The sequence below is a fragment of the Citrus sinensis genome, chromosome 1 (assembly GCF_022201045.2).
Source record: "Citrus sinensis cultivar Valencia sweet orange chromosome 1, DVS_A1.0, whole genome shotgun sequence".
NCBI lineage: Eukaryota > Viridiplantae > Streptophyta > Magnoliopsida > Sapindales > Rutaceae > Citrus > Citrus sinensis.
The window spans coordinates 21579935-21607674 of NC_068556.1; the positions used below are offsets into that span (position 1 = coordinate 21579935).

General features: G+C 34.2%; 3 protein-coding genes across 7 annotated transcripts; all 3 read right to left on the reverse strand.

Moving 5' to 3' along the window:
* LOC102620212 (chloride channel protein CLC-d) lies at positions 1 to 8318 on the reverse strand. Of its 2 annotated transcripts, none has more exons than XM_006489295.4 (23): positions 7917 to 8318; positions 7711 to 7783; positions 6783 to 7004; positions 6640 to 6686; positions 6332 to 6430; positions 5857 to 5931; positions 5167 to 5255; positions 4773 to 4913; positions 4607 to 4677; positions 4450 to 4529; positions 4165 to 4314; positions 3625 to 3684; positions 3440 to 3514; positions 2861 to 3012; positions 2563 to 2698; positions 2362 to 2493; positions 1863 to 1940; positions 1729 to 1784; positions 1538 to 1624; positions 1287 to 1443; positions 1086 to 1187; positions 957 to 1003; positions 1 to 306 (listed from the first exon to the last, which is right to left on the reverse strand). In XM_006489295.4, exons 1-23 carry the CDS (start codon positions 8094 to 8096, stop codon positions 216 to 218), a joined length of 2400 nt encoding a protein of 799 aa, XP_006489358.1. In that variant the 5' UTR covers positions 8097 to 8318; the 3' UTR covers positions 1 to 215. The 2 variants fall into 2 exon arrangements, with proteins under 2 accessions (XP_006489358.1, XP_006489359.1); XM_006489296.4 differs by having other exon boundaries at positions 962 to 1003; positions 7917 to 8317.
* A 1533-nt stretch (positions 8319 to 9851) lies between these two features.
* Positions 9852 to 17504, reverse strand: LOC102619759 (long chain acyl-CoA synthetase 6, peroxisomal). 2 transcript variants are annotated; one of them, XM_006489293.4, is made up of 23 exons: positions 17186 to 17504; positions 16562 to 16622; positions 16384 to 16461; positions 16201 to 16272; positions 16038 to 16119; positions 15761 to 15866; positions 15595 to 15671; positions 15021 to 15065; positions 14835 to 14921; positions 13878 to 13967; positions 13687 to 13766; positions 13502 to 13595; positions 12970 to 13058; positions 12792 to 12880; positions 12435 to 12564; positions 12231 to 12349; positions 11986 to 12109; positions 11810 to 11896; positions 11144 to 11247; positions 10970 to 11055; positions 10500 to 10586; positions 10317 to 10403; positions 9852 to 10210 (listed from the first exon to the last, which is right to left on the reverse strand). In XM_006489293.4, the coding sequence occupies exons 1-23, from the start codon at positions 17301 to 17303 to the stop codon at positions 10115 to 10117; spliced, it is 2088 nt and encodes a 695-aa protein (XP_006489356.2). In that variant the 5' UTR covers positions 17304 to 17504; the 3' UTR covers positions 9852 to 10114. The 2 variants fall into 2 exon arrangements, with proteins under 2 accessions (XP_006489356.2, XP_024958579.2); XM_025102811.2 differs by lacking the exons at positions 16384 to 16461; positions 16562 to 16622; positions 17186 to 17504 and having other exon boundaries at positions 15775 to 15866.
* A 3328-nt stretch (positions 17505 to 20832) lies between these two features.
* Positions 20833 to 27437, reverse strand: LOC102619049 (cyclin-T1-4). 3 transcript variants are annotated; one of them, XM_052435463.1, is made up of 7 exons: positions 27142 to 27437; positions 26108 to 26687; positions 25899 to 25980; positions 25634 to 25768; positions 25077 to 25252; positions 21540 to 21685; positions 20833 to 21105 (listed from the first exon to the last, which is right to left on the reverse strand). In XM_052435463.1, the coding sequence occupies exons 2-7, from the start codon at positions 26680 to 26682 to the stop codon at positions 21074 to 21076; spliced, it is 1146 nt and encodes a 381-aa protein (XP_052291423.1). In that variant the 5' UTR covers positions 26683 to 26687; positions 27142 to 27437; the 3' UTR covers positions 20833 to 21073. The 3 variants fall into 3 exon arrangements, with proteins under 3 accessions (XP_052291423.1, XP_006489353.2, XP_006489355.2); XM_006489290.4 differs by having other exon boundaries at positions 26108 to 26690; positions 27142 to 27431; XM_006489292.4 differs by lacking the exons at positions 20833 to 21105; positions 21540 to 21685 and adding an exon at positions 22096 to 24882 and having other exon boundaries at positions 26108 to 26690; positions 27142 to 27433.
* Positions 27438 to 27740: the final 303 nt, after the last annotated feature.

Sequence of the window (27740 nt, forward strand, 5' to 3'; positions counted from 1 at the left end):
TTAAAAAAGAAAAAATAATTACTACATATTTCAATTTACTATTAGATTTATGTTACAATATTTTCATGGTGTGGTCCATCCCCGGTATGTAACGGGGACAGTAATCAATGAATAACAATTCATCCTATAAGAAAAACAAAAAATCTGATTTGAGGAGAAAAAATTTGTGGGAGCAGACTGCCAAAGGAATTGGTCTTCAGTGTAGATCTTACATATCAGTTATGATCTTCAACCAAAAGACCATTCAAAAGGGGAAGCTCCGCTTCTGTATTCCTTGTGAGCAAACTTTTATCACGACGCTGAGCTCTGCCATTAGAAAATCGAGGTTAGCCGAAAACAAAAAGCTGAAAATATAACAACTTATCTTACAGTTCATCAAGCAACATAAGGTGCCGAATAAGTTTCAAAATGTTTAATTTAGTAGGTGCAGGCACATAGCATCTTATTTGAAAGTGGAGACATACTTTCTTTGTTTATAAAGTGAACGAGTACTGCAACATCATTATCAATGATTCAATCTAAGAATCTAGGTCCTTATTACAACCATCCTACCTTGACACATACATCGACAACCCCCAGAAGCTAGCTATATGTTAGATATACAAAGGCATTTTTTTACCCTCATTGGCCACCTGATCCCCATAGTTCACAACATATTAAATTTCCACTACGAAAAAAGGAAAGAACAAAGAGGAAGGGCAGGGGAAGGAAAAATAGTAGGGGATGGAATCATGGGAAGGTTAAATAACTCTACGATGGTCAATCCCTTCCCCCCTCAGAACCAAAAGAATATAATTTCTCTTACCTCTTTATCCTATTTTTGGTTAATCCCAAGCTTGAAGACCTTAAAATTAAGAGTAGACCTAGATAAAAGTACTCAGCCGGCCCTTACTAGATTTCAGATATTTCTTGCATGAGTATCATAACCAAAAATATGAGTAAAGCAGTGTAGAGACCTTACACTAGTTGATTGGAGCTCCACTGTGGTTGAATCCTCACCATCCTACAGATGAACCATCAAAATTCAGCATTTCGAGAAACTACGAATTTAACGAACATAGAAAATGTTAATGTAGCAAGAATACCTCAATCAACAAATCTTTTCTGGTAATCAAACCAATCACACGAGAAGCACGAGGGACGACAAATATATGTCTCAGTCCCAGTTGGCGGAAAAGATTATATACCTGTACCTCAGCAAAATGCAACATTTATGAGAAAAGATGAAAGTAAACCAGCAAAATATACGATCATGATGATCCAATGAGATTGGGAAAAAGGTATACCTTCGACAGAGACATATCTTCGGGAACAACATAAGGAGAGGGATTCAAAAATGGGCCAAGATCTATGTACATTTCCATGTCATCTGAACTTAAGTGTATGTCATCAATAGATAATCCTTTACTGGAAGCAGGTTTTACAAATTCACTGAAACTGTGGCTGCAGTTCAAATGAACCACAATCTTAAGCACAAGTGCAAAAAGGTCAAAATGAAACAAACAAAGTATCAAACTTTTATCAGATTACTTCGTACCTGATTGGCTTTGATCCACCTCTGGTATCACAAGGCAAAGGACTATGCTGGAAATCTACCTTTGACTGAAGAAGTACCAGCAAGTGGCTGTATTGTAGATCACAAATGAAATTTAGTTTGCTCAATTGAAGCATGCTTTTGTTTTAAAGTGCAAACACATCCAAGCAGGAAACAAACTTATTCTATTCTACCTTCGAAGCACAAGTCCAATTACTAATCTTTCTCCGTTTCTTGAGTGATCAATCACCTGCCCAGAGTAGAATATCACACAAAAAATCCTTTAATATTAAACAAAATCTGCTATGAAAGAAGAATATAAGTTTACCGGGAAGCCATTGTGTTTGTTTGTCCGCAATATAGAAACTACATCAGCAACCTTTATGATTCGAGGTAAGGAAACAACCTTCAAAGGCCAAAAACCCATGCAAACAACAAATTCAAGATATTTTTCAATAGAAATGGAAAATCAGAAACCAGAAACAATGCAAGCATGTCTGGCACATATATTCCTGTGATCTTTGTAAAAAGCTTCTAAGTGGGGCAGCTCTATCAAAAAATAATGAAGATAATTAAATTGCCAAAAGAATGATCAGTTGTCTAAAATTGATAAATCTCAATTGTTTGGATGTGAATAGAAAGTTGCAGAGATCCACAAGGCAGTAAGATTCATTGCTTTATGTTTTAGAGACCCCTCAAGTTTAACATAATTTTTATTGATTTAGACTAAATCATGTTTCAGCAGAGCATTTCTTTTCCCTTTTTTTTTTTCCCAAAAATCAAAATTGCAGTAATAAAGCAATGCCAACCACTGAAAAGAAAATCACCTTTTGAGCTCCACATGCTTCTTTTGCAGTCATTTGCCGCATCTTGTATTTAGGTCTTGATTCCAACAAAGGAACACCCCTCAGGTGTGCTTGTTCTTCGTAAAGACCTTCACTAAAAGCATCTCCAACAGCCTGAAGAGAAAAAGGACTGAGTTCGTTCTACAATATATCAATCAAGAGACAAAGCCATTAAAAGCGTACCTTTGATATAAGAAGAACAAGCATGATAAGAGGTAGAAATTTCAAATTATTTGTGATTTCAACCATAATGACACAAAGAGAAACTGTCATTCGCATTGAACCCCCGAGAAAAGAAGCAGCTCCCAGCAAAGCATATCTGTGAATCCACCAAGAATTATCTAAAGCATTTTAGAAATTAGGACATTGTTTGTAACTTATAAAACAAGTCCTAAAGAGCTCATAGCAATGCATTTGATGTAATATGTTAAATTTCACTGAACAGAAACACACACAAAAAAGTGCAGAAGAAAAGACTCACGTTCCCTCCTCAATGTTAAGCTTCTTGTAAAAATTAACAACAAACATGCCAACAAGACGACCATAAGTTGACCCGATCATAATTCCAGGAACAAACTGTCCGGCAGGGACAGCGATACCAAATGTCACAACTGCTAAGGTATAAAACATAACCTGCAAACATTTAAAGAGAATCACAAAATTAAAAACAAATACAACTCAAAAATAACATAAGATTAATTAATTTATTTCACATTTATTAAGGTATTGAAATCCTAAAAAACAGATGTGATGAAATATGACCATCACTCCCTGGTTAATCTTGCCACTGAGGAGGCCACATAATTTTTTTGGTTAATAAAGTAAGCACAAATGATAACCCCTGCTGCGGCTCCCGACCAAAAGGGGGGGGGGGGGAGTGAGAGAAATAAATAACGCACAAACATGCAATCACTACTGCCCAAACCCAAGACTTCACAAAGATCTCCCAGCATAAAAATAAATGAAGACAGCTACATACGCCCATCATAATGCATAAATCTATCACGATGATCATTCTTGAGAAAGCTAATGCAGTAAGCTAGGATAAAAAATACTCTACCAGAAAGGTCAATAAACTTTGAGCACTGTACTCGTGAATTGTTTTTGCACTAAACAAATTCCTTATAGCATCATCCTGTAACAACAAATATAAATTTTGTAAGAATTCAAACAACTAAAACACCTTGGGAAACTGGCACATAAAAAAAAAAAAAAAAGACACAGATTTCCAGAATTTTATGAAACCTGCGTGTTGAAGAAAATAGTTGCAAGATCGTTGTATTCCTTGTCCTTGCTACAGTAAAACTGCAGACAGCACAAAAGCAGATGAGAATATGACGAAGTTATTTCCCAAAAGAATTGTTGCATACAAAGAAAGAAAAAGGAACCAAGGCTTCAATGAAGTAGACGACAACGGAGAAACAAAATTGTGTTCTCTGTTGTCAATTGCTTTAAGATTATAAAACATATTATAGTCAGGATCACTGTCAAAGAGGGGGAATAAAAAGAAGTCCGGTGCTGTAAACAGAGAAGCAGAGACAGTCCCATAAAAGCTGTGGGTAGCAACTTTACATGAAGGATTTGATTAAAGAACAATAATTAATGTGGGCTTTTTGGGCTCAATTGAACTTTTATATTTAGGATCAAACCATCAAAAAGGTAACTTCAGGTTTGGATTCTACTTGTCACCAGATAAAGAGAAATAATCATAAAGGATAAAGATAAAGAGAAATAATCATAAACGAGATTACCGAAAGTAGATCACTTTCAAAGGATGAATCTTACATTTACATAATTTCCGTACATCCCTGGAGGCCGTGGGCATTCAATACCAGAGTCAAGATCTGATTCAGGGCATGGACTGCATTTTCTTAGAAGTGGAAGCCCGAACGAAATAACTGAAGTTATCACGGAGATGACACATGCTTCAATAATCTTTAAAAAAAAAAAAAAGTTATTACCGGGAGGGGAAGAAGATTGAAAGTTGAGTTTAAGACAACAACCCATCTCCAGAAGATCATCAGTGTATACAACAATATACAATTTCCATGATTATATTCCATAACTTACTTTGACTCGGTTCCCTTTCTTGTGTAAATAATTTCTACGCCAGGAAGTCATGTAAAGAGTGAGTTGGTTAAATAATGCTCCTGAAATACAAATTTAAACATTGACGTAAATCTTTTGAACAATGCATGAAACACAGGCAAAAGTTATGATCACATACCTAGTAGACCTCCAATAACCCCAATAACTGCCATCGGCAATAGCTCTTCAAAAGAATAGTCCTCTTGACCACTAAGAGAAGGGGAAACAATGTTAAGGCAGCCAGCAAAAGTTCAAACAGTTTTAAAAAAGTAAAAAAAAGAGCTGAAGCAAGTATAGACACTAACTCTGATATGTCCCATATAATGAAGCCACCTGAGCCAAAATGTCCACACTTTCCACTCTTACACCAACCCATTGCAGAACGCACAACAACAGCGACAATAGCAGAAGTGAAAAAGACTCGCCACATAAGTTGACTCCTCCACCTTCAAAAGCACAAAGCAAGTCAAAATGAAACAGCATTTCATTCAGGTACTCATACATTTGAATGGGTTGAATAACCTACTAGTACAGCTGGATATGAAAATGTTCTCTAAGACTAACGTAGATACCTATAAACTCACACAAAGCTGCTTAAAAACATTAACATGAATGCTTAGGAACATCTATGCATCAAAATTAGTCAAAGAAACCCTCTACAACATAAAGAACTATATATCAACAACACAACCTTCTTACCATGATGTAACCTCTTCCAATGCAAATAATACACCACCGACTGGAGCTCTAAAAGCAGCAGCAACTCCAGCTGCACACCCACAAGTTACCTTTTCAAAACATAACACAAATGAACAATCAGCTCAATTTTTGGAGATAAGTCAAATATATATGATTGTATCTGAGAAAAAGATGATGCAGACAAACGTTGCAAAGCTTTCTTTCTACACAATATATAAGGCAATAAATACGTTATTATGGCCGGTAATTAATTGACTGAAAGCCATAAAGAAAAAGAAGCTTCCTCCACACTGTTTTATTTTTTTCTGCACGCTAAAAAAGCCACTGCATATTTCAATGCAATAAAGAAAGGGTAAAGATTTTCAGCACAAAGTATAACTTATTACAGCAAAGAAAGATTTGTATTAAGCTGAACATATTTTCCACGGGCTGTGCACAATCACCGTATTTCTGTGGCATTCAAAAATAACAAGTGCAAGAAGAGGTAAAAAATGCAATTAATTAGTCTGATATCAAATGGGACTAGCATGTCAACTTCTTGATAATTCTTTACTATTTAATTAATTATTTATTAGTGACAGGATTGTCTAAAGATCTAAGAAGAAAGCATATCAAAAGACATTTCCTTCTACACTACACAATCGGACGCTTCAGGATATTGACTTCCAAAAGTCAGTAAAAGTTACTCACAAGATCACGGCGATCTCGGTCACTCCTGAAAACCTGTAGCCACCGGTATCTGAGATGATATTTAGTGGAACCACCCTGAAATGTAGCATAGAAAGAGAGTTCATTAAATAGCAAGTGATATAAGATAAATTATGAATGAAACGTGCTCTAGAATGGTATAAAAAGGTGTCATCTGATGCAAGTGAAAGAAAGAACGCTGAAAGTTTTAAGGAACAGGTATTCACACACGCACATCAGAATTCATATGAAAGATGCAAAAATTCATTACATTACAAAGTTTAGAGACCACATTGCAATCATAAAGACCATAAGTTGCAGCAAATAACAATTGACCATTTCTTAAAGCATTTAAGAAAATAATAAGATTTCCCTTCCAAGAACCTGTGGCATTACACCAGTGCAAAGCATAATTTGAGGTTTATTTGTATAACATATACTTCTGCAATTCAGCTAATTTCATGTAATAGACGCTTACTTGTCCGAGCAAAGAAGCAATACAAGCACCAGTATGGACCAGAGGGCCTTCCTTGCCTAGAGCTAGACCACCTCCCACAGAACCAATGCTTCCAAATATCTGCATGTTGCAAAAGGGGGGAAAAAAAATACAGTTAAAGCATATACAACTTAATTATTGATTTCTTTTATCTTTACTTGGTGTTTGGCCACAACACTCATAATTTTCATGCTGGGATAAAGAAATATTAATGATGTTACAACACAAGGCTGGGGGGCGTAAAACAGTAAAAGGAAAAAACAATCACAAGCCCGGAAATTCCGCCTCACCTTTCCAATCAAGGTTCTGAAAAGAAGGATACCGTGAATATCAACTCCTGCACATTTTAATCACAATTAGCTCTCTTGGAATATTACCCTTGGAGTCTCAAAAAAAAAAAAAAAAAAAAAACCAACCATGAGATGCGCCTTACCATTTAAATAACCTTTAATTTCAGGAATGCCAGACCCTGCTGCTGCTGGTGCAAACTTAGTGATGATATATACAGAAGAAAACACTAAAATCAAGTTTATTAGTATGTACACCAGAAAGCCAGCGAAATATGACTTTTGTATTATAGAAAAAGTTAGTGAAAACTTCCAGCCAGCAAAGTTCTCAACAGATATATTAATGAAAACAGCAGCAAGCCCAGTACCTGAAAGCAACCAAAAGAAATATACCGAAAACAATAAGCACAAAATCAAAAACCAACATTGAGAAACAGAATAACGGGATGAGCTTCTCTAATATTGAAAGTTCATAAAATATGCATCAGAGTTAGTTAATTTAGAGGAATTCATGTAAAGGCCAGGAAAATACGCTCTAAAATCTTCTAAGGTAATTTTTCTACAACTAAAAGATGGCAATTTGCATTTCATTTCATCTAATTTTTCCAACATTTACAATTACCTTAGATATAAATAAAAATCCACAACAAACTTGTTCCTGAATCTAGCTGAAACTATCAATTATTTAGCAAAGATACAAAACAAATAAAATGACGGAACAATGGAACAATGCAACAATACCAAAGTAATTTCCAGTATTAATTCGTTAATTTACATGTACGGTCCAATACTTCCACCGTGTAATCAATAGATTTCATTGATCTAAAACAAAAATGAATATAAAAAATCACAATGACATCATTGAATATCTCCTTAAAAGCACAGTCCAAAACCTTACAGCACACAATGAATCATTCATTCATCGTATAAATCCTAGCACACATAATACAATCACTTGATATAATAACAATACACCAACTGTAGCATTTCCAAATTCATTCCTTGTAATCAAACTAAAAAGACAAAAAAAAATTAAAATGAAAGCAGAAGAAGTATATACTACTGTAAGCTCACCAATGCCAATAAGCAAAGCAAAGAACCATTTCACCACCACAGAGTATCCAACATACAGCTTCCCTCTCTGCGCCTATTGAATAAGTAAACACAAACAAAATACTCAATCAAGATTACTGAATTGTACTCAAAATCGAACTTTAAAAAAAATGAATATATATATTTTTACCTAAAAAATGAAGTAAAAATAAAAAATAGAGACGAACCTGCTCTTCTCGATAAGCGTAATTCTCGATCACTTCATAGTCAAGACTCTCGACAGAGCTGCTTCCGCCACTTGTACTCAAGAGTCCAACACCTTCGTGCTCAGCCTCCTCCGAGTTCGGAATCTGAGACCACACCAGCTTCGCCGTTTCAAATCCGTTTTGCAAGTGATTCGATAACATAATCGAATCGATTTGCTTTCAGATCTCCTCCAATTTTCCGTACAACATTAAAAATTTTGTAACACTATTGAGATCAGAGATTGAGAAATGATCATTCACGAACTTAATTTGTTGAAGTTATGAGAAATTCGCGAGAAATAGAGAGAGAAGAAATTTGACTGTATCTTTTAAGAAACGTAAGTAAATTCCTCTCTCCCTCTCTCGTATTGTCTTTTGTTGTTTTTATTTTTATTATTAACTTTTTGGAATTAAAAAAAAAAATTACTGCTTCTGTGGGTGATTTGTTTGTTCTTTTAATGTCGTTTGACTCAGAAGTCGGTTAAAACAAAGTTGGGAACTTGGGATATCATTAATTTACAGACACATCACTTTATTATTAAAATATTTTAATAATTATTTTTTTTCATCTAAACTTTCAGTTTTTGTTATTTTAATACGAAATCATTAATTCAGTAATAAATTACTGATATTGCAAATATATTTCAAAAATTTCAGTATTTCAAAAAATTTTATAAGATGCAATATTTAAAATTTTATCAATTAATTATTTTAGATATATAACTTAATAAATAGTAAAATATTATTTCTTTACATATAATTAATTTTGACTTTTTTAATTTGGAGAATTAAATTACTCTTAAGGCTAAAATAAACGTTTATTATAATTTTTATTAAAATACTTTTAACAATTTAATAGTAAAATAATAAAAATAAAATATTACTTGGTTAAAAATAATTATAAAAATTTTAATAATAAAGTAATATATTAAAAAATATTAAATTAAAAAATGATAATATTTCAGTAATATGATTGACTCACAAAGAAATTTTACTTTTTTTGGAAGAGACTATAATTCTATTTTCTGTGCAACGAAGCAGCGTGCGGCGTGCCAAAAATGGAATTGATCTTGTGCTTCGAGATTTAGTATGGTACGGTCTTCCTCATTGTGCTTGATGAACGCTGAACCGTGCGTGCGTGGTTGTGGTTGACTGGTTAATGATTATAAGCGGGGCCGTAGATGACATGGACTTCAAACATGCGGGCGATTCTTGGACACGTGCGGGGGTTGCAAATCATGAGTAGTAAGTTGGACTGTGTCGTGGACCAGCCAATGGGTTTTATGTGACTAACAATATTTTTTGGAAGAGTATCGAATAAATATTTTTAATTTTTTATCCTAAAAATTATTTTAAATAATAATTTATACAAAATTTAAATAAAATTAATTATATAATTCTCACCAACTCATTAATAAATACAGCTTCATTTGAGATAGTTTTTTTGTAAGGACTTGTCAAGTAATGAATCTTAATTAATTTTATTTTATTAAACTAATTTTTATTCATAAAAACTTTTCTAGTTCTTGTATGGAACCGATGAATCTCGTTCACTAAAAAAGGTTTTCGTGTTCAACTGCTGTTGATTCAAAAGTCGTACCTTTCGGGCTTCAATTAGTGGCTTACGCATGCGGCTTTAAATTAGTTGGGGGAGCAAAGTCAAGCCAATTAGTAGTCACCCCTGATGTCTCAATCAAATTAACATGGAAAATGATTAAGCAAGCACAATGCAGTTGCTTCCAACGCAGGAACAAATAGATAGTTGAATTGCATACTGCATACTCCAATAAACCTCTAAGAAAATATATTATAATTGAGAATTACCGGTTGCATCAGAAAAACGTTTTTCTGTTACCAGCTAGCTGTGCTGTAACATAGACAAATGAAACCCAGCAATAGTTTATTCTTTAAACAATATTCATTAAAATATGATTCATTGTGAAAACGAAATGGTTAATACAATGTATTACAATCCTATGCGTATAAAAAGATACAGGCCACAAGCTCATATCAACAGAGAGGGGCTGCTTAAATATTTGAATTTCCCTTTATTTTGGCAAAACAATTAAAGAACAAACAAGGAATGCCTCGACACCGGTCGTTACTTATTGTGGGACATCTGCTAAAGCTAAATCTTGAAATGCAGTCTTAATTCTACACATCTGTGATTTTGATGGTCTTCACAATGTATTTGGTGAGGGATCAGATCTAGAAAGCTCAGCATACATATCCGCTATGGCTTTTGCAAAGTATTGCTTTGCTTGTGGTCTCTTTATCTGAGAGTTAACAAGAACAAAATGAGAAATCAGAACCTGCAACTTTAACTTTTCAATGAATTGGAATTAATTTCTCCAAATGTTCATATTCAAACTGAACACTTGCCTTAAATGTTGGAGTGAGCAGTCCATTTTCCACTGTGAATGGCTCGAGCACCAAAGTCACAGCTTTTACAAATTCAAAGCCTCTCAACTGCAGAAAAATGATCCATCAGTGACATTTTATAGAAAATAAAGAAGTTGAAATTAAACTAGACAGCCAAATACTAGTCTCATAAAAATGTATTGCCTGAGCTTCTCTTCCTAGGGAATCCATATCAGCCAACACAGCAGCCCTCGCTCTTGGGTCATTGCAAAGTTGCTCTAAGTTTTCATACTGCAATCAGACGGTGCCAGAGACTGTTAATATACAAGCAATCATGTAGTTACTATATTTCAACACAATAAATCAAACATAACAAAAATATTTCATCTTTACACAAACCAGAAAACAAGTATGATAAGATAATATATTTAACATATTGAATGAATGACTGTAGCTTTGCTCATCCATATATTTAATATCCTACCTCATTTTCACTAACAACAAACTTAGCCAACTAATTAAACCTCATAAGAAAATGTGCAAGAATGGTTGTTTGAAATTCAAGAATCCCAGTATAAAGGTCCAATTGGACAATAGCCAAATGTAACAGGTCAACTGCTCTTCACCAATTCTAGTACTTTTTTCTATGAGACTGAAAGCCAAGAAAACGTCACCTGAATGCCTTCAGATGCAGCCCATGCTTTTAAAGCATCTTGGTCCACTGAGACAATGGCTACCAAAGCTGAATTGAAGCTGTCACCTAACATTGGAAGCATATTTAAGTCAGGCGCAGAGGAAGGATGATAAACAAGACACAGAAAACATATTGGAGAACCTTGTTTTCTTACCATAGACAAAGCACTGACCAACAAACTTGCACTTGGCATATACATTCTCAATTTTCTCTGCAGCTATGTACTCTCCCTGCGCTAACTTAAAAATATTCTTCTTCCTGTACCAGAAAAGAAGATTCTTCTGGTTAAAAATTATAGGAGGTACACATCCAAGGTATAAGTAGTGTGCCCAAGAACTATCCCTTCTGGAAACGAACGACATTTAGCATCCATTCCTCATATGAGCTATCACAAGATTAAATCAGGTGTTGATGTTTGGTATGTGTATTAATAGGAATATGTGTTCAAGCAACCTCAAAGGGGAGGGCATGGGAACAAAAAGAGGAAAAGATTACTTATGTAACTTAAAGAAGCATTATTTCTGCTAGCAATAAATGCCAAGAGATGCCAAAACTCAAATTTCATTTCCCCACATCTCTTGGTGGCAAAACCAAAGGCAGAACATCGCATAAAACAAGAAATGTCTGGCTTGAGCACTCCAGCACACTAGTTTGATTAGAAGCTAAAGCGACAATACTTACCAGTGTCTATACATATATACCCCACAAGTAGGAAGATAGAAAAATTGTGATTGATCTCTTAACAAGATTGTTGATCAGAATTTTGAGGAGACATTGTTATTTCAATCAAGAATTGTCATTTGGGATAGTAAGATCTCACCTATCAATAATCTTTAGACGACCACCGGGTATCCACATTCCTATATCTCCAGTATGAAACCATCCATCTTCATCAATAACTTCTTTTCTGTCCAAATGATTATAGTATCAGTATTACTTTCTCTCTGAACAATCCATTAACATAAAAAAGGAAGAGTCAACAGGTAAGGAAACTACGTCTGGATTTCATCTTTATAATAGCCCTTGAAAATTAGGGGACCTCTAACACAGATTTCTCCGCGAGGACATGGTTGATCCTCAGATGTGTAGTTCATTTCTGGGACATCCACAAGCTTTATCTCTAGAAATAAAAGGAGAAGACATCATAAACAAAGCTAAATAAACGAAGGCAAAATCTAAAGCCAGATGATCAAGGTTTTTGATGCTTATGCTAGATATGTAATAACATGCCAATAACTAACCACATGCTGCATTTGGAGAGCCAACATGACCAGAAAGGTTGTCACCCTCATCCAGCTGACTTATAAGACATGAAGTCTCAGTCATTCCATATCCTTCAGTTACACGCCCACCAAAGCAGCTACAAGCAATAACATGTTCTCGTAAGAGAGAAAAGCTTACAGCCTCTTGGTAGGAAAGGGATATGCTAAAATTGGTAAACTTACATTTTTAAGAAATCCAAGACATCAGGAGACAAGGGAGAAGCACCAGAACCCATAAAACGTACTCGTCCTCCAAGTTTGTCCTTTATCTTGTTGAATACCAATCTGTCCCACATGGGAGACGGATTCTTACCTGAAATAATACCATGCTTAGTATGAATGTAAGACAGCAATAAGGGAGTCTTTTAAAATGGGAAAAAAAAAAAACTGTTAAGGTCCCTCAGCATTTAAGCTTAAACAATGAATTTTGGAAATATAATAAATCAATGAAAAGGCAAAGGAAATTTCCCATTAAAAGTCAAGAAAGAGAAAAATATCATGCTACAATGTGACAAAGCTCTTTTTGATGTAATTCGTTACCGCTCAACATCGCTTGCTTCTTAGCATTGTAGGCAGCATTGAACAGTCTCTCCCTTAGTCCACCAGATGTTCTTACGGCACTTGTGATGCTGCAGAACCAAAAGTACAAGACAAGTTAATTAACGACAACTACTGGCAACCAATAAATCATTTTACCAGTTAAGAGCAGTGTTATCACCCAGCATATATTCTATTGTACAGCCGAGGAACACTGCAGAATACAGTAGGTCTTAGAGCTGCCATATCATCCATCAGTTTCATATTATCCTGCACAAAAATGTTAAAGAATCATGTAAGGCTTGTCAGCAAGACACTTTCACAGCAACAAAGCAAATACACACCAAAAGGTTACATTACTGCATCACATATACGGAGTAACTATTCAAACTGAGTTTTAGCAATTTTTTGTGTTAAAAAACAAACATGCATAATTCTGTCAGATAAAGTAACTGTTATTTACAAGGTTACTTATGTAAGACAGTTCACAAAGTAAATAAACCTGGCACTAAAAGGCACCAATTCACAACTTTGTACTTCACTGATGCTAACAATGTTTTTGCACAACAGTTTGCATATATAGAAAATATCAATAGTCTCAACTGACCATAAATTCTTTATGCTTCAATATAAACATTTGGCCAGTTTTCCATTTTAATATTAACAGTAGTTTCAAGATACAAGGAAAAATAAAATTAATGTCAATCTCATACCCCCTGGTAAAATCCAACAGCAACTCCAGAATAAACTGTCATGACTTGGTTTGCTCGTTCATAAATATGAGCCAAGGGAAGATAGGAGATGTACCTGGAAATTAACATGTAATTCAGCAAAGACAAACCAATGCAAAAGATGATGAAACAATAACTATGTAGTGACCACAAACAAAAGTACTCACACATCTGAGGGGTAGAATTTAGTACCCAGAGTGGCCCCAGCAACACTTGCAATGAGATTACCATGGGACAATACTGCTCCCTGTTCACAGTCATTATTTATACATAAATAAAGAAGAAGAGGATGAAAAACAAAATAGAAACATTTATTGGAGAAGTCGAAAGATTAAAAAATCACAGGACTAAGTTGTACCTTTGGTGTCCCAGTTGTCCCACTCGTGTAACAAATGGTTGCCACATCATCAGGCTTTGGAGGAGAAAAGGGCTGAAGGTTACTGCGGCCCTAAAGGCAAGTCATCACATGAGGGAAGTATTACATTTCATTATTATAAAACAGAATCAAACACTCTTGTCCTATCATAGCACTAGATACACAGTTAGAAGTAAATTATGTCAATCAAATCCAGAAATAGAAACATGATTATGTGCAAAAAACTTATTAATGCCATTTCTATAGTGCTGTATGCTTGTGTCAAAATATATGGATAACCTCTTATTGATCTTTTCTTGCATTTCTGGGAAACAAACTATTGTAAAGCAAAATTAAGAATACCAATTCACTAGTAAAAATCATGATCTCCTAAAACAAATGATTATTAAAAATTGAAGGACAACAGTTCATGCAATGATCTGTTACGTACCAACATGCTATTATGATAAAATAATGCAAGGGTTATAAAGTTTGTATACCCAGTTATGTGTCACTAATCAATAGCAGCCATGTATCAAGTAATGGCTGGCTTTATTATCCCATCATTATGTGGCAATTATCAACACTTTTTATTGAATGAAATGTAAGATGCCACATTGTTGGGATACAAACTTTGTCCCAATTTTGCATGCATAATTCCATATTATTACTCAATTGTGATATATGGCAACCCTCGCATAACACCACTGTTTCAAAGAAAGCAAATATAATAAAAAAATTATGCAATTACAAACACATTCGCTGCAGAAATGAAGAACATTTGAGACCAAAGATTAAATGCTTAAAGCTTACTCTTCTTTTCACCATCATGGACAGGTTTGAATAAATTCAATTCAGATTATACAGGATGTAAGTATATTAATATACTCTTCCAGAGAATCAAAGTAGTGTTGCTACAAAATCGTAATGGCATGAGGATAAAGAAGGACATGTAGCCACCTGACTGAGTAAATTTGAATATGTTAAAATTTGAACCCCAGTTGTTATTGGAAGTGATGGTATTTGATCATCTATTCCGCCAATAACCTGTACAACATGCAAACCAAATGAACACGCTCTAGAAAATCGAGGAATCGGGAAATTATTCATAGATTCAGTTAAGAAAGGCTAGGTGGATTTTCATACCACAATTAGACGGACGGTTGGAACCTCAGACAAGCAGCTCAGCAACTACAAGTTCCAAGTCATACAATCAAGCATTTCCAAAAGAAAAATTTTAATTTGAAAAATTATATAAATAATATAATCAAAAGAAAAGAACATATAAGATGCAAAAAGTATTGATTGATGACGCATTAAATAGTTAGTTGGTTCTTCTACATGATATGAATATTGCTGTGGTGATTTAGAACTTACAAGGAAAAACAAAATGACATTATAAGAATAGAACGTATTCTATAGATGATAATGTACATATAAGAAGAATAACACTTGGGCTTTTAACCCTCAGCCAACTGAATGGATACAGAAGGAAAGTTTGTAATAATTTCACACAACAATTGCGGTAAAATATAGTTAGATAAAAGAAAAAATAAAAATTTCCATTACCACAGAAATGGTTAATATTAAGAACTGAAGAGGTGTCTCATTAAATTCCCAGCAATAAAGAATATGGTCAAGGTTATCTATAAAGCCCATTTATCCCAAAGCCTGATATGATATTCTTCTAAATCCCGAAAAGGGCACAGATTGAACTCACAGAATTCAATGTCTGAGGCACACAAAATACGGCTTGTACAGAAGCATGATTTACAATGTACTTGACTGCATCTGGACCTGCAGAGGAACGAAACCTGACTTAAGTTACAAAGAGCCAGGCAGAGTGGAAAAACCAACTAAAGTTCTATATTTGACCAGTCACAGACCAAGAGTGTCATACAGAGGAACAGATATGAAAGAATAAGCAGAGCAGGCATGATCAACAATAAGCCACTCCGGTCTATTGACAAAATACAATCCAATGCAAGATCCCTGTTACAAACAAACAGAACATAATCAAATGATGAATAAGAAATGGTCTGGGAACTTCAACAAAAGATATGGTATAAAAGTTAAAAGAAGCTGAAGACAAACAATTACAAGAGAAAAATCCATTAATCACATATATAAAAAAAAAATTTGTTAGTGTATTCAGATATTCACCTTTGATATTCCATGATAAATTAGGCCAGAACCTACTTCTGTGCGAGCAGTGCCAGCTTCTCCATATGTCATCCATTTGTACCTTAAGGGCAAAAGGAACACAAATCAATAAAAGAACTTCAGCAAGATGCTGCACAATTCACTTAGATAAAAGGACACGCACTCTCCAACTGTTCCATCAACCCGGACACGCGTACCCAGATATTTGTAATCTCGAAAAGTATCAACTGCCCGCCTAGATCCACACAAAGTCGAATGAAACCAATAAGCACACTTCTAACCACATAGACTATCAATGAAGTTGAACTTAAATAAAGTTTCTTCCAGAAAAAAGGAGGATGCTCACACAAAATTGTCATGTGTTGTACCAATTTCAGGATGATCCGGGAATCTACTCACAAGCTTCAACGGTGATCGAGAAGACCTGCAAACAAAAGTAGGGAAAAAACAACCGCAAAAAATTATTAAACCTTAATAGTAGTGATAGGCATGGAACAATGTCAATGACAATTTGGATGGAATACCTGTATACGTTCCATTTTCCCGTATCCAGTTTCTCGGGAAGCACAACACTGTAGCCCTGCTCTGCTCAGAATTCAAAAGCAAAAATAAATATAAACGAATAAGTATACGCAAAGATGAAATACAGTATAATTATACTGAATATGCTAATTGTGGCATCAGCGACTGGGTTCAATTTCTAATTCTACAAGTGACTTTTGAGACCCATGCCATGAAACCACTTTAATGTAAACATCAAAACATTATATTCGACATCAACAATATTATGCTTCAATGGGGGGAACAAAAAGGACTACAAATCTTTTGCTTTTATAATTCCGAGAGGACAAATTACATGGCACTTTATGATTGAAGCATAATAACCTAGAAAGCAAATCAATAAAATCAGCGAAACAAATTAAAAATTAAAAAAAAAAAAAAAGATGCACTTTCTATAGATTCACTTTTTGTAGAAAACTGAAACCAAAAAACCAAAAAGGAAACGAAAACGAAACAAGAATCGATAAAATTTTCTATATCAGCTACAGTGAACGACCATGATAAATAGGCTTACGTGTATATTTTGTGTACGTGTGTGTGTGTGCGTGTCTATGAGAGAGAGAGAGAGAGAGAGAGAGAGAGTGTACCGAGGGCGTACTCGCCGGCGGTGGGATTGTGACGGAGCTGAGAGGATGAACTGTCGTCTGCGCAGAGAAGGTGGCCGTGAATGGCCTTTAAACGACGTTGAGCTGCCGTGGAATCCATGACTTTTGATTTTATTTTATTTCTCCTTTTCCTTGCCTGCTTGTTTGAATGAATGAAGATGAAGTCGGTAATAATAATAATAATAATATTTTTTCCTCCTGTTAGTTTCGGGAATCTGTTAATTATTGTGTTAGAATAAGAGACGAAGGCACGCTTCTCAAGGAAGATGATGAGCCCATACGGTTGAGAACTTGAGATAATGAAATTGATAGTGAAAAAATATATTATTTAATATATTGAATATTTAAAAATGTAAAAAGGAGTAAAATGTTGTGCATAAAAAATGCAAAAAAAAAGATAAAAATTTGTATTCCACATGATATTAAAGGCGTCGTGATTATTGACCAGACAAATTACAATTGTCCGTCGTGAAAAATCTGTGATTTTAAGTCATATTTGTCACATTAATAATATTTTATTAATTTTACTTGATTATCAACGGTTGCGACTTCCATGAATATTTATTTAATCTCGTGGGCTAAATAGACGTCACGGTCGTCAAGTTATAATCGACTTCCTCCTAGCCATGCGAAAAGAAGAAGTGACGACAACTTGGCAATTGGTTGAATACTTGAATTGTTATCTGCGATTGAAGCAGGAGGGCTTGTTGGTGATGGGTATGGTGTAATTGAACCCTTTCTAATTTCTAATGCATGTATTTATATTTATTTATAGACGGATGATTAATGTTTTCAAACAAAATTTTATTTGAGCTCTTTCCTTTTTTTATTTTTTTAAGACATCAAATATGCCATCAAAAGTCAAACTATAATTTTGAGATACAATGAATTGATTTGAGAAAATAAGCAAATGAAGGAATTTTTACACAGCTCGGACTATAAGTCAACCTAATCTAAGACTCATTTTGTTATAACTTTTCTAATATAACTTTTGTAGTAAAGATTTTATAAGTAGAGGTTTTACAAACAAAAAAAAAATTAATTCTTTTCTTGTCAATGAGAGATTTATTAAAAATTATAAAATTACTTTAATCGGCATATTTTTTAAAGGTGTATTATGAATAAAATAACATAATATTATTAAATAAATAAATGATATTTTAATATTTTAAAAAAAAAAATTAATCTTTATTCTAAAATGTTCAAGTTTGAGTTTTTATTAGTAAAGATAAAATAACTTATTTAATTTTTAAAATCTTACTAAAAAATAATCAAACAATAAAAAAATATTTAAAAAAAATTATGCGATTAAATAAATATTTATAATTATTAAATAAATCATAGCAGATTATTACTAAAAAGAAATATAGGTGTGTTAACCGATTGGGTCCAAGACTGGATAGATATACATGAGTTGCCCGGAACGGTTTTAGCATTTTGTCCGAAGCGCCAAACATTTAGCTACAGAATCTTTAATTTTGAGCGTAGAAGTTTCAGCTGATACTGATAAGTTTGAACGTAAAAATGGTACACGTTACCTAATCATTTTGGCAGGAAAGCTTGTCTCGTATCGCTTGAATTTATGTTGTCTTTTTCGTCTCTTGTATTTTTTTGTACTGTTGTTGGCTTCATTTCCCTGATATACATAACATTAACACACGATTCTTTTATGTACGGATTGTGAAGGGAGGTGGGGCCATATTAGTCCGCCAATAGATCACAACCCTATCTAAAATTAATTAATATTTAAAACAACATTAAGGGTCAAGTGTTGAGAGGCGGATGGAAGGTTCGAATTACCACAATAAAGTTTGACCATTTGTCGGCCCGGCCTTCGTTTGACCAATCATGACAGAAGGGATTTTATGCGGGGTTCGGTTCTGACATTCATGAATGATGAAAGAAAGAGTTACTTTGACTTGCCTTTTGAAGCATTTATTAATTATTACTGCTAGCCTGTCCGCTCCTACCATGAACAGAAAATTCTCTTCTGATGAATTCCCCTATTAAGGCTACAGAACCAGGGAGCTGGATGATGCTTCAATTGTTTACTTTTTCGTTCCTCACGAATGAAAGTTACCAATGCCGACCAATCCAGGTTCCTCAATTATTATGATTTTGTAGTAAGTAGAGGTGGGCAAAAAAAATCGAAGTCTTAAAAAAATCGAACCGAACCGACGGTTTTTTCTAATTCGGTACGATTTTTTTTTAAAAAAAAAACGAACGGTACAATTTATAAAAAAACCGAAATGTCGGTTCGGTATTCGGTTCAGTTAAATTCGGTTCATTTAACTGAACCGAAAAACCAAATTATTTTTAAATTTTATTAAATTAAATATGTGTTAATTTTTAACTAATTGTGTAAGATAACTAACATAAACTTGCATACACACAATCAGAGTATATATATATGTTAGTGTTACAATTTCGTAAATTTTTATTTTCCAAAATAAACCCTAAAATCAAATAAAAAACAATTTCGTAAATTTCATAAATTTCAATTTCTTGAAGAATTTTTTAGGCCAATGCAATCTCAAGAACAACAGCAAGTAGCTGAGGAGTAAATGATAGTTGATTGATGTTGCTTACCAGTAAGTTTTCTTTATTTTTTTTTAAACTAGCATCTTATTATATAGATTGTTTATTTAATTATTTATTAATAGTTAGTAAGATATTATTGATAAAATGTGTTTTGAATACTTTGTATTTATTGTTAATATTTATAATGAAATTAGGATGAACTTGTTGAAAAAAATTATTACATTTATGAAGCCCAATGGACTAAAAATTTAAAAATTCAAAATAGGCCCAATAGGCACAGAACCGAAAAAATCGAACCGAATCGAAAAGAACCGTTTGAATTCGGTTCTTTTTTAGTTCGGTTCTTATTCAGTTATTTTTATAAAATAACCGATTTAAATCGGTTCTACTTAATTTCGAACCGAACCGAACCGAACCGTGCCCACCCCTAGTAGTAAGATTAAAATCTAAAGATTTGGATTCATATAGTCCTGTAAATGGCAAATATTTTTTAGTGGGAAACAATCAACTTTTTTGCACCATATTTTTTTTTCCTTTTATATCCCATTCAACGCGGATTTTCCGTCTCCCGCAAGCAGCCTCACACGCACACATGCTATTTCAGCAAAAAAATTGATTCGGGTTTGGTTCTCACCTTTATTAGTGAGACAAACAACTTGCCCTAAACATGGCAACAAACCGAATATGAAGTAAAAAGCTCCAATTTTCCTTGCATAACTGCAAAAACTTGTAAAATAATCTCTCCACCAACAAGAGACTACTTTCCAAAACAATCCCATTAATTGAGTTTTCTAATAAAATTTAAATATCATTTACATTTGGGACTGGCATTCATAAAAAAACCTTTATTTTTTTTCCGAATTCAACGACCGCCACACAATCATAACTGGGAACAGTAGAATTTGGCAAATTCTGTAACTCCATTTGGTCATCAATTCCAAGAGTTCATATCTGGAAGATAATTTAATTCTATCACTTATATTTGGGACTTGCATTCAGAAAATTTCTTTTATTATTTTCCGAATTCACCAACCACCACACAATTATAAGTGGGAACCGTAGAATTTGGCAAATTCTGTAGCTCCATATGGTCATCAATTCCAAAAGTTCATATCCGAAAGATCTTTACCAGTACATTCTAAAGCTCGTTTCAGAAAGAAAGAAATAAGCATTTCCTTTCAACAGTGGCATGACATTCTCTTCTACTACATGTCTACATCCTACCATTGTTTAAGTGTATTGCAACTTGGTAAAACAATTTTTATATATACTCTTGGTCGAAAAGCATGTAACATCAGCATCAAACAAACTTATATCATTGTTATCATATTAGAAAAGCTCCATCAATTGCTGCGCCACATCTGCGTCAATCATTCACAAAAAGAAAAGAAATTAGCAGTGGGCAAGGAAATCAAACTTAAAGAGACATGAGATACAAATCAATTAGTGCAAGCATGATAAATTTTCAATGACAAAATTATCATAAAATTCACCAGCATATTAGTTAGGTTGTTTCAACATTGTTAACATGTGTTCATGGCTAGATGAAACTCAGATATGAAGTGAGTCTTTTATTTAAAAAAAAAAAACACCCCAATACGAAGTTGAGCTTAATACTAATTTCATATGAACTTTTAGAGCTTGTAAGTAACTTATCATGCTTACAGTTGATCGTAAAGACCATTCATGTCATCTGATTGGTGTGTGTGTGTGCGCGCGCGCGTGTGTATATATATATATATATATTTTTTTTTTGGGGTGGGGTGGGGCAGGGGGTTGGCATGGGAGGCAATACCTTGAAGAATTGCTGGTGTCGTCTGGAACTCGTGCCAGATATTCTGATATGCAGCAAGATCCCAATTCAAGAACTTGGCAGCAAGGTAAGCAGCACCGGCAGCAATATGATTAGGTTTAAACTGAAGCCATAATGAGCTCCGAAGCCTAAAAAGCAAAAAAAGTGACACTCAATAAATGATGCAAAAGTTAATAAAACTGCAATTTTCCCAATCCAGAGATATTTAACAAAAGGTCAAACCATCTGGGAAATACTAATATAAACAGGCAAAGTCTTCTACAACTTAGCAAACAATGCCACATTGCAGAAACCACATCGCTACAAGAGTACAAGTGAAAAAAGAACAACACTTGAAACAAGAAGCTGTAAAACAAGAAAATCAAGATTGGTTCAGTAAAGAAGTCACTATTTCTTACCAACTAAAAAGCACCAATCCAGGGAGAATATTTTCCAAGAATCTCTGCAGTAGTGCTGATATGGTAACCAAAACTATGGCAAACATGTTATACTCATCTACAGAACACATCAACTTCCAGACCCAATTCTGCTGCAGGGCTTTTAACTCCAGAAACATATGCAATAAATATAACAAACAAACAGGAAAGCGAGAAACATTCCAGACAATAAATATCTCATAAAAATGGCTGCCTCTTCTGCTCAATTGGACAGGCTATTTTGCATGCTTCAATGCTCCAGTAGCAAGGCCGTGTTGCAGACATGAAGCAAAGCTACACAGGATACAACAAAAACATGCCTTTTCATATATGTGTGTGTGTAGTTTTTACCACTGTACAATCCAAGTCTGGACTTGATTCAAGGAATAAACATAGGATTGGCTGAGAAACAATGCATCAACTCTCAATGATTTTGGAGTTCATTAAGCATCTCAAACCGACACCGTACTGATCAACTAATTAGGTTAAAGAACAGGTAGTGCGAAAAATTTGTCCCCCAAAAAAAAAAAGAAAAAAAAAAAGCTCAGTCCCTTAAAGGTCTCCTCTCACTTTGACTCTGTCAAGTATTAAGTAACCTGTAACCAGTTAGCATAAAAAAAAAAAAAATTGAAAATTGAAAAAAAAAAAAAAAGGACTTCTGTTCTCAGTATCCTCACTCAATATGTGCAATTTACCAAGCTCATTTGAGGAAAAGGCTTGTCAAAAGCATACATAAAACAATCTTAGTAACTTATTAATTTATCAGAAAAAAATTTTCTTGTGCACTAACAGCTCAATGGGGCACAATATTATGTACTATTTGTTTACATTGCTGACATAATCCAAAAAGATCAACCACCGGCCTCATTTTTACATTCTAAGCACAAACCTAGTAGAGATGGACAGGCGAAGAATCAGCATCGCCTAATGCTAAGGCTTAAATTCATGAATCAAAAACATCTTTTCTTAGTTATTTGTTTTAAGGTTTTGGTTCCAAAAGATACAGCTTATGCTGCTAAGAGACATGAATAGGGTAAACAAGTTTTTTTAGGTCAGGCCTCAGAAAAACAAAATCCTGCATGCTCTAAATGCCGACTACTACTTTTTCATGGATGGGCTATCTGAGGTATTTAGCCAATGATCACCTGAAATAAGTCCCCCCACTGCTAGCAATGATAAATAATAGAAAATAGTAGTGAAGAAGAAAGAACGGTAGTTAAACAGTATCCCTGACATGAACACTATTAATATCAACAGCAACAACTATGTGTATCAAAAAAAATAAAAACAGCAATAACTATGACGATAGTAACCTCCACAAACAATCAAAATGACAAAATAGCTCCGTGAATTTGCATGCGTGAGCTACAAGCATCTCAATTCATTTTCTGAACATCAGAAAATGAAAACTCATTTTGTCCACCAATGGAACTATATCCCAACTCCCACCAAGCTGGACTTGTCTCAAGTAGATAAATATTAGATTTTTTTATTCTATTCTATTATATGACATACCATCACTGATTTTCTAAGATTACAAAAACATTTGAAGACCATACAGAATGCATTTTTAGAACAAACCAAAGTATTAAAGTCCACGTTCACAATTTCTTGAAAATAAATAAAGTTCACGTGCAGTTTTAATTGGATTTTTAATCATAAAATACTGTTGGTAAAAGACGAAATAATACAGAAGTATAGAAAAATGAGAACAATAATTATGTGCTGAATAAAGAGTTACTACACCATTAGATATTAGTAAGGTGATACCAATTATTTTGCAGAAAATCATATGACACATCAAAGCTAAAAGTGACTGAAAAAGTGTTTCCACTCTATAAAAGATTACGAAGATCTCAATGTTCCTTTTTAGCCCTCAAAGGGTCAGCTTATATTGTGAGTCTTCCCCTCCACAAATGGTTCATCTTTTAATTTCTATTTTGTACAAGAACATTGTTCTTTCATCTATAAACAAAGTATATAGGTAAAAGAATGAACACAAGATTAAGCAAAATTATAAATACTGTATGTTTTGAATTGAAATAATATACTCACATTGTTCTTGGGCTAGAAAGTAGTCCACAAGAAAGGAAAGAGGATTGTTAGGACGTGAAGATAATTGAAATATAGGGAAATATAAAAAATATTTCACAGGAAAAACATGTCCAACTTTTCATCAAAAGATTCCCACATATTATAGAAAGTAAAGTGAAATACCTATATTTCAACTTTTTTGAAAACTAAATCATAAAAATAGTTTAAAGACTATTAAAACATAACTCGATGTTTAAAGAAAACCTTGGGAAACCATAGAAAAATCTATGGAGTAAATGGTTTCCTCCATATCAGTGTGGATGCATTAATGGAGACAAGCAGCCAAATTTATTTTTTTTTGTGGGGGGGGGGGGGAACTGGTTTTGGAGGATCCAGAACTATCTTCAATAGCCAATGACCAAGTTGAATGGGCATGCATAGTATGTGACCCAGAACACATCAGCAGGACAACTTCAGATGCAAAAGCAAAACTTTCCATGAACAGCAAATCAATCCACCAGCTAACAGTATCATATAGGCAAGCAAGCTAATCTTGTGTAGCCCCCGCAATATCATGCCATGCCCAAAGAATCAATGCCCCATAACACAATAACTACCAGAGTAGCTGCTCTGAAGAAGAAAATTATTGACAAGTGTCATATGATTTGAACCAAAGAGAGAATGACAGCTCCTCCTCCAACCCTTAACTACTTCAAAACCTCAATTGGCTAATTGGTTGAGATCAGAAGACCCACTACCCAAAATCTATGAAAGAGATATACTATCAAGATGTAAAACCACTTCCTTGGTCCTAAATTACATTCCTAATGGAAATACTCCAGCCAAATAGAAAATTATCCAAACCAAACTGGTACCTGAAGAGAGAGCAGAATCAAAATCATTGTACAGAAGTGTAAGTTAAATAGACCACAGCATACAGCAACAATGTGAAGTTCAACATGTATAGTTTGTTTAAACTATTAAGCTATTTGACCTAATCACAACAAATACTTTGCACCTACAAGAAAATAGCCTCCAATAAAATCAGAACAAAGAGGAATGAACTTACCCTTCACTGACCAAGTTTAATGCCAGATTCACCAAAACAGTCTGTGAAAGACCTAATTTGTTGAGAATGGAAGTAAGAGGATCATATGGATGCTGAACGTTGAGTTCAAAATTTAGAGTAGTTAGTATCATTTGCTCAGCCTCAATCACCCGTTCCCGATACTGCTCAAACCAATCCTGTTTAAACACAAACCATTTTGTGTCAGCCAAACAAGAACTAAATATTAAATTTTAATCTTTCTAAGCCATTAAATTTGAAGCATACTTATATTGAACAACAAAATATAGTTTTTCATGAGTCATAACAACATATCCACATAGATACCTATACTTATCACACAGCCTTAAATTCACAAATGTGATAGAAGGGGATTAAAAAAAAATAAAGTAAATTTTGAAAAAATAAACTCAACTAAACTTAGTACCAAACTGAATAGCATTCCAATGTAAGAAAAAAGTTTGGGAATCTCCTGCCTGATGGTCCTTATACTGCCATAGAATTTGATTTTACAGAATTATTTGCGGACTGTAAACAGAGATAGTGGTAGAAACCCTTACAATGGGAAGCAGATAGGACAACAGAGTGATATTCTGCTTATGATAAAGTTCGGAAGATGCTCTTAGTACATCGTTCAGAGGGCGAGGTGTCTCCTCGGACTTCGCAGCGAGAAAGAGAGCAGCAGTAGCAATTATCTGCAACAAAGCCATACCAGTAAAAATGAATATCAGAATAGTAGAAGCAACAAAGAAGGGTATCAAGTTTTCTTAAAAAGAAGCCTCCAAAAAACAACAGAAAATCTCAGTACAGAAAGTGGCAACTCACAAATCTGTCATGGCAAGCATGTGATCGCCGAACAAAAAAACGATGGCACAGAACCATGGCAGTGCCAATAGTGGTTTGTGGCCTGCAAAGTACATAATACAGTTTGTCAAATTAACTATTAACATGGGAATAAGAAATCTCGGACATCAACACAAAATAGAAACATAAAAATAAAAGATAAGATCCTGAATTCAAGATGAGGAGCTTACAACTCAAGCCGCAATCCAAGATTTTGAATGAATGCACAATATGAATATCGCAAATGTGTTTCACGTAGTGCATCAATGCCATCTTTTCTCGAAGGGGAGAATCTCTCAATCTCATCCCTCGACATAAACACTGGCTCATCATCCTCCAATTTTGACCGGTCACGTTTACAGCTCATAGATGTAGACACCTCAATATTGGAAATGGAAACAGGTGGAACCAAAGTCTTGTTGGATGATGAAACGGCAGTCTCATATTCATTAGGCACTTGCAAATAGTTCCTTGCACTGTCTCCCCATGCAGAGGCTGAAAATTTCCTCCTTTTGAAAGACGGCGCATTGTTAGGTTGAACATAACTAGCTGTGATGTAACTAGGATTATCATACTGATAGTGCTCCCTGAATTTCCCTGAATAGCTGTGGAAATTGTTATAATTTCGAACGTGATTGTCATTCCAGCTTCGGTTGTAGTTGTAGTTATTGTAGCTATTGCTGCTGCAGTTGTCTCTATTGAAAGAAGACCAATGTCTATCATGGCAGGTTCCCCCTTGTTGGCGATAATTCCGTGCAAAAGACATTGTACCTGCTGAAAAATACAAAAGAAAATTTGTCAAAAACAAAACAACGAAAAATTAATAAAAAAATAGTACCAAGACATCTTCAATTTATATCAAATTTCCTTTTTTTTTTTAATTTCCAGTGATTCTAGTTATTGAAAATAATTAACAACTTCATCAAATCGTTATTCAGCTAAACTCCGAGATCTGTAATTGATATTTATCCTGATCAAATCAATGATTTCCTCAAGATACAGCTTAATTCATCAAAATAAAACTACCAAAAAACTTAAGATAAAAAAAAGAAAAGTCGAAATCAAATTCAGACAAAATGATCTAAACGCAACAATCAATCAACGAAAGCAAACATCAAACGACTCATCAAGTAATAACTGATTGAACAGAAAATTAGAGGTATTTGAACAATCAAGAATCAATAAACGAACAGCAAAAACGAGATTCAATCATGCGAATATTTACCAGATGATTAACGGAGAACGAGATCAAGAAAACGCCGTGATTGAAATCGAGAAGGGGTTTCCTTCTGGTTTTTATTAATTTGAAAGCAAGAGAAAGGACGCGTGAAGAGAGTCGAAGTAAAGCTGAAATCAAAGGTGAGGAAATAGAGGGATTATATGAGAAATACTATTTAAACCCAAAAAAAAAAATTATTATTATTATTAATTTAGGAAATTAAGTAAAAAGATATTCCGTGCTGTTGTTTTATTTTTTGTTACAATTTTAGGTAATTTAAGGTTAGGTTAGTTTCTTATGATAAGAAGGTTAGGGTGGTTAGGTCGTAGACATAGTTTGGTCATTATGGTCGGTGAAGGCGGAAGTTAACAAATCCACAAATCCACGGCTTTTAAATTTTCTACCATGCGCACATCAGCGTTTAAATGACCCTCGACTTTTGTTGCCTTGTCTGGGAGGCCCGATTTATACTGGGCTGGGTGATTGTAATGACTAACTAGACCGAGAAACTTGTTGACAAAAATTGGGCTTAATGTTTGAATCTTGTTTGTAGTTGGATGCGACAATAAGTAAAATGATTTTCTAGTCCTGGACTTGTAACGATG